The sequence below is a fragment of the Nicotiana sylvestris genome, chromosome 5 (assembly GCF_000393655.2).
Source record: "Nicotiana sylvestris chromosome 5, ASM39365v2, whole genome shotgun sequence".
Taxonomy (NCBI): Eukaryota; Viridiplantae; Streptophyta; class Magnoliopsida; order Solanales; family Solanaceae; genus Nicotiana; species Nicotiana sylvestris.
The window spans coordinates 132650726-132657357 of record NC_091061.1 but is presented as its reverse complement, the minus strand read 5'-3'; the positions used below and the strand labels follow the sequence as shown (position 1 = coordinate 132657357).

The 6632-nt window shown below is 38.6% G+C and overlaps 1 protein-coding gene across 1 annotated transcript; it reads left to right on the top strand.

Annotated features, from left to right (window-relative positions):
* The first annotated feature begins 4626 nt into the window (after nt 1–4626).
* LOC138869325 (uncharacterized) lies at nt 4627–6000 on the top strand. Its single transcript, XM_070146936.1, has 2 exons — nt 4627–4900; nt 5012–6000. The coding sequence occupies exons 1-2, from the start codon at nt 4627–4629 to the stop codon at nt 5998–6000; spliced, it is 1263 nt and encodes a 420-aa protein (XP_070003037.1).
* The last annotated feature ends 632 nt before the right edge of the window (nt 6001–6632 follow it).

Genomic DNA, 6632 nt, shown 5'->3' with positions numbered 1-6632 from the left:
AGGTGGTGCATATATAACGTCATAACCTTTCTCATATATATATATATATATATATATATATATATATATACAAAGACGTATATAACACCATCTGGTCATGGGTCAATGTACATGAATGCAATGTATGAAAAGTACGTTAATAAAATCTTTCGAAATGTCATAAGACCATTTTGTCTTTGAGTAATATCATAAGGTAAGCTCGTTTCAACTTTCCTATTTTTCTGAGACCCATGAACAGATGATGAAATATTATAACACATGAAAATTCAAGAACATAGATATCTCTAATACTTCTATGAATAGAGTCATTTATGGAATTTGTGCATTTGCACGTTTCGTTCGTATCGTATGGATCATGCCAAAAGAAAGAAGGGATAGCCTTAACATACCTGAATCGATTCTCTTGAAAATTCCTTTAACACTCATTGATTAATGCAGGATTAGTATTAAGAAGCAAGCTAAGCTGCATAATATTGGTTGGTCATAATCCACAGTAAACCTACCTATACTTCATTATTTAGTGGGATTAAGCCCGCAGCTCGATGGTGGGGGTGGTGCTCTATGTGTTGAAAATGGAAAAGGGTTGCTATAAGGAACAAAAATAGTTAATTTTGCCCTTGTCAGATAAGATAATGGATGAATAGTTTAGTAAAGAACCTCATACAGTAGTTGCCTCAATATCTAGAATACTGCTCTTGGAATCACTGTTTATGAAATTAAGATTCAAAATTTGACATGGAATAACTGACTACAACTAAAGAATAAGATCTAGGATAAGATTTAAATCTTGACACTTTGTTATAAAATGAATGGGATAGTCTTGAAAGACAAGATAAAGATGGCTAAGATAATCGCTTCTCACGCGTAAAATTCCTTAAGATTTGTTGTCCATGTGCCCACTAGCTGGCTTGACTAAAGACAAGTCACTTAAGTGCTCCCTCATCTCCTGCCACATGGGGTAGGGTGGAGTTTAATCTTATCCAAATATATCCCCAATTAATTAGGTAATGTCTCGTTATCCGATAATTAATCAATTATCCGCAAAATTGAGAATTATTCTCACTTACTTAAAATATTACTCACTTTTCACATACCTTATACACCTTACTATTATAGTCATGTGGTACCTCGTATGACACTAGTCCATAAATACCAGACATTTTAGTTCGGGCCGTATTTTACCCCAAAATGTCAAACTTGGACAAAATTCATTTTCTTTGACTTGCTCCCCCTTTCATCTTCATGAATTTACCAATCGCTTGTGAATAGCATAATTCTTTTAATCTCCAAATACTTTTTTACTTGGACTGATGTCAATTACCTTATGACAAATTTAACATACAATATTTCAGGGTGCAACATCGTCGTAACTTAATACTGCGAAGCGTGACATCTGCGTAATGTAACACTGTTGGGGTTAACATCATCGTAATATATTACTGCGGAGCATAACATCGACATAATACTGCGGGGCGTAACAGTTTTTGGGTCGTGACATCATTGTCTTCCCTGTAGTATGTATAACACTCTCGTGCTTCCTTATACTTAGATTTGTATTATTACATGTTGTTTTGTTGCTTGCATTTTCTTATTATGTTGTTGTTGTTGATACTGTTTCGTGCTTCTGTTTTCTTTTTTTTTGTTTATTTGTTATTGTATTTCTTTTTGACTACGATGTGACTTTGCTTTTCCTGAGCCGATGGTTTATTGGAAACAACTCTTATACCTTCAGAAAGTAGGAGGTAAGGCTAAGTACACACTACCCTCGTTAAAATCTTAATCGTAAAATTACACTAAGTCTGTTGTTATTATTTTACCTTTGCTTTTCCTTTTCAAATCAAATGTCTACGGGTGAAAAGTAAATAAATCAAATGACTACAAGTGATAGTTTTCTGATGTTCAACGACTTAATTAAGACTATATAAGGAGAATGTTGTTACACCTCACATTTTTATATGTTGAAAGTTTCGTCTTCAGTTAATTGACGTAGACTCGGGGATCAAATCATCTTGACGTTAACGTATTTACGCTAGTTATAAAAAGCGATAAATAAGTGTTATGGAGGATAAAGGGTTACGCGAATTAAAGAGAACAAGTTTCGTTGAAAGTGGCCAATTTGGGATAAAATACGGGTCAAGCGATAATACTCGATAATTATAAACTAGTACCATGCAAGGTACCATATGACCACGGCAGTACGATGTATAAAGTATATTAAAAATAAGTAGAATTAAAGTAATTTGAGATAATTTTTAAATTATACGGGTAATTGATTAATTACTCGGTAACAGGACATTACCCAGTTAACTAATAAGTGAATAAAAATTATAAATTATACCCCCTCCCCCCCTCCGGCATAAAGCTACAATAGCTAAAAAATGACTCTTGATCGCTTTTGCTAGATGGCTACTTATGGAATATAACCAAAACATGACTTAAATTTAAGTCTTATCAAAATAAGACTTGTAAGCATTATCCATGAAACTGGGTAATCAATTCCTTGTAAAAGAGCAAACAACATTCTGTCTTTGATTTAAATGAAAAAATGTTAGAAGCAGAAACCATTTCGTCCAACATTTCAAGAAATCCATAGCCAAATTTCGTTTGAAAATTTCAAAGAAGCAAGAACAATTTCGTTCAAGGATTCAGAAAGCAGAAATCCAATTTTTTTGAGTTCTAAGTTCCATTAACGAAGGTTCTCCAACGGAAAAATATACAGAGTTTTCCATACTCCATGTATGTTAAGGTCATCCCTTCTTTCTTTTGGCATAGTCCAAATTATACTGAAGAAATAAGCAAACGTACAGTTTCCATAAATTACTCTATTCATAGAGATACTAGGGGTGTCTATATTCTTTATTCCCCATGAGAATTATTATTATCTTTTGTTCATGGGTCTCAGAATAATACGCAGTTAAAAAAGTTTATCCGGTAGGAATATTGAGATTTTTATGTATTTCTCATGCATTTTACCCATTTATACATCTGCAGTGACCCATTACCAAATGGCATTATATACGTATATATATGTAAATATATGTATATGGAATATGGGAAAAGGTTACAGCATTATATGCGCACACCACCTAATCAGCTGGTATATATTGATGATGTTGCCCACAGTGGCCGAGACGATATAATGGGATGCCCTCAATGGCTTGACGATATTATGTACACCCATACCTATGCATGGCACGACATTTATACGCATGTGTATGACATTATAAATGTTTCAGAATTTACAAAGTTATTCAGATTTAAAGATGTGTTTTTTTATTCCATGTTTCATCTATGTCTTTTACGTACAAATTTTCAAGCCTTACATACTCAGTACATTTTTTGTACTGACGCCCCATTTTACGGGGTCTGCGTTTCATGCCCGCAGGTGCAGGTAGGCAAGCTGACGGTCCCCCTTCTTAGGATCCTTGATCAGCGAGAGTTGGCGTGCTCCACTTGATCTATAGCTGCTTTTGATTTTGGTACGATATGATATGGCTCAGTCCCGTCTTTATACAGTTATATTTCTATTAGAGGTTTGTAGACAGTATGTCTAGTTGGGTTGTATGTGGCCTTGTCGGCTTTCAGTTTTGGATGTATAGTTGTCTACAGCAACCTTACCAGCTTGCCCACTGTATTTTGCATGTATATGTACATACGCCTTTTTGGAAGATTTCTTTCATGTAGGTTATTTTTGTAATTTAGAAAATGTTATTCAGGTTCATATCTTAGACGCATGCTTAGGGGTGTTTGACAGGTAGGATTCAGGCACCCGTCGCGTCACATCGGTTTGGGTCGTGACAAAAGTGGTATCAAAGCAGTTCTGTCCTAGGGTTGTATACAGATCGTATCTAGTAGAGTCTTGTTTATGGGTATGTCATGCACCACACTTATAAATAGGAGGCTACAAGACATATAGGATGTTATCCTCTCTTTTTATTTTAGATCGTGAGATACCAGAATTTATGTTCCTAACAATATGCTATATTTTCAGCAATTCCTCCAAAGAGTACGACCGCCTAGAAGGGAAAGTCTATGGCTGGTGAGACTAGTAGTCGAGCACCACGAGTTACCAGGGCTTGGGGAGAGTCTCATGGTGAGGTTCCATCTCAGACGTCATATACTCGCCCTTTCCAGAAGAGCTCCAAGGGGCACTAGCTCCAGCGCCTGCCCTTGTATATTCAGCACCTCCGCCGGATGCACCGGGTCAGGAGATGAGAGATGCTATTCAGCTATTAACTCGATTATTACCCCGCATAGGCTCGGCGTCAGGAAATAGGTATTGGTCATGCAGATAGGTCCGTCAGTGCGAGGGTTCACGACTTCATTAATTTAGACCCTTCGGTATTCACTGGGGCAGATCTGAATAAGGACCCTCATGTATTTATTAATAGAGTGCAGAGGATGTTACGGGTAATGAAGGCCACTACGACTGAGTCAGTTGATCTAGCTTCCTATAGACTCCGAGATGTTGCAGTTAATTGGTACGAGTCTTAGGAATTGTCCAGAGGTGAGGATGCCCCTCCACCGATATGGTGGGAGTTTACAGAGGCCTTTCTTTGTCATTATCTGCCACCAGAGCTTAGACGGGCTAGGGTTGATAGAATCTTGACCCTTCGGCAGGGTAACATGAGTGTTCGGGAGTACAGTCTTCAGTTTGATTCATTGGCTAGGTATGCTCCCACTATTGTATCTAAGATTGACAATCAGGTTCACCAGTTCGTGATGGGATTAGAGCCTCACTTGCTTAACAATGGTATGTCGGTCTCACTTCAACCAGACATGGATATTTCTCGTATTCATGTATACTCTCAGGGTGTAAAGGAGCGTAAACAGAAACAGAGGGCCGATCGTGAGCATGATAGGGCCCAAAATAAGAGAGCGAGGTCTTCGGGGCCTTATGGTGAGTTTTGAGGTGGTCAGAGGCAGCAGTACCCGAGGTATCCAACCCAACTATCGGCTAGCAAACCCTCTCAGTTTGGAGGTAAGAGATTTGATCATTCCTTATATTCAGGGTCTGGTCAGAACTTCAGGGCCTCAGATTCTCACTATAGGGGTGAGTCAAATCAGACGAGGCCACCCTTGCCACGATGTGCTCAATATGGTAAGCAACATATCGTGCAGTGTTGTATGGGGTTAGATGTTTGTTATACTTGTGGTTATCCGGTCACCGTTATGAGGGATTGTCCGATGAGAGGTGATGCAAGCATACCTCAGCCATCAGGATTTGTAGCGGGTTCATTATCATTAGTATGCCCCCCTGGGCAAGGTCCACAAGCAGCAATGAGTCATGGTAGAGGCAGAGGCGGAACATCCAACTCGAGCAATCCTCAGAACCGCATTTATGTGTTGGCAAGACGACAGGACCAGGAGTCATTGCCTGATGTTGTTACAGGTATATTATCAGTCTCCTCATATGATGTATATGTGCTGATTGACCAAGGTTCCACCTTATCATACGTTACTCTGTTAGTTGCTAGTAAGTTTGGAATAAAACCTGAATCGGTTAAACCTTTTGAGGTGTCTACACATGTTGGGGACATAGTGATAGCTAATCGAGTATATAGGGGTTGCATAGTAGCAGTTCATAGTCGATCTACCGTAGCGGACCTAATCGAGTTGGATATTGTAGAATTTGATGTTATAATGGGTATAGATTCGTTGGCTTCCTGTCATGCCAACGCTGATTATAGATCAAAGATAGTCCGATTTCAATTTCCAAGGGGACCTATTTTGGAGTGGAAAGGTAATACGGCATCTCCGAGAGGAAGATTCATTTCCTATCTCAAGGCAAGGAATATGATCAATAAGGGTTGTATTTATCACTTAGTTTGGGTTCAGGATATGAAAGTAGAGTCACCAACCATTCAGTTCATCCCTATGGTGAATGAGTTTCCCGATGTTTTTCCCGATGAGCTTCCAGGTCTCCCGCCAGAGCAAGAAATTGAGTTTGCTATTAACCTACTACCGGATACTCACATAATATCTATTCCTCCCTATTGAATGGCCCCCGCAGAGCTAAAAGAGTTGAAAAAACAATTAAAGGACTTACTTGAAAAAGGCGTTATCAGACCTAGTACGTCAACATAGGGAGCACCTGTGTTGTTTATGAGAAAGAAAGATGGTTCCTTACGAATGTGTATTGATTATAAGCAGCTGAATAAGGTGACAATCAAGAATAAGTACCCGCTCCCGAGAATTGATGATTTATTTGATCAGTTGGAAGGTGCCAAATGCTTTTCAAAGATAAACTTGAGGTCCGGGTACCATCAAGTAAGGGTTAAGGATGAAGATAGTTCGAAGACCGCATTTAGGACTAGATATGGGCACTTTGAGTTTCGGGTTATGTCGTTCGGTCTGACCAATGACCCAGCAGTATTCATGGATTTGATGAACTATGTGTTCAGGACTTTTTTAGATCTGTTCATAGTTGTATTTATCGACGATATATTGGTGTATTCTCATTCAGAGGCTGAGCATGCAGATCATCTGCGTACTATGCTCAAAGTTCTACAAGAAGGGAAGTTATATGCAAAATTTTCTAAATGTGAATTCTGGTTGAACTCTATAGCTTTCCTTGGGCATGTTATTTCGGGTGAAGGCATCCGGGTGGATACACAAAAGATTGAGGCAGT

Excerpts from the sequence above, each read along its gene's own strand:
- LOC138869325 (XM_070146936.1), top strand. The coding sequence starts at position 4,627 with ATGAGTGTTCGGGAGTACAGTCTTCAGTTTGATTCATTGGCTAGGTAT. Across the intron at positions 4,901-5,011 it reads GAGGTCTTCGGGGCCTTATG|GGTCTGGTCAGAACTTCAGG; the intron begins GTGAGTTTTGAG and ends CCTTATATTCAG.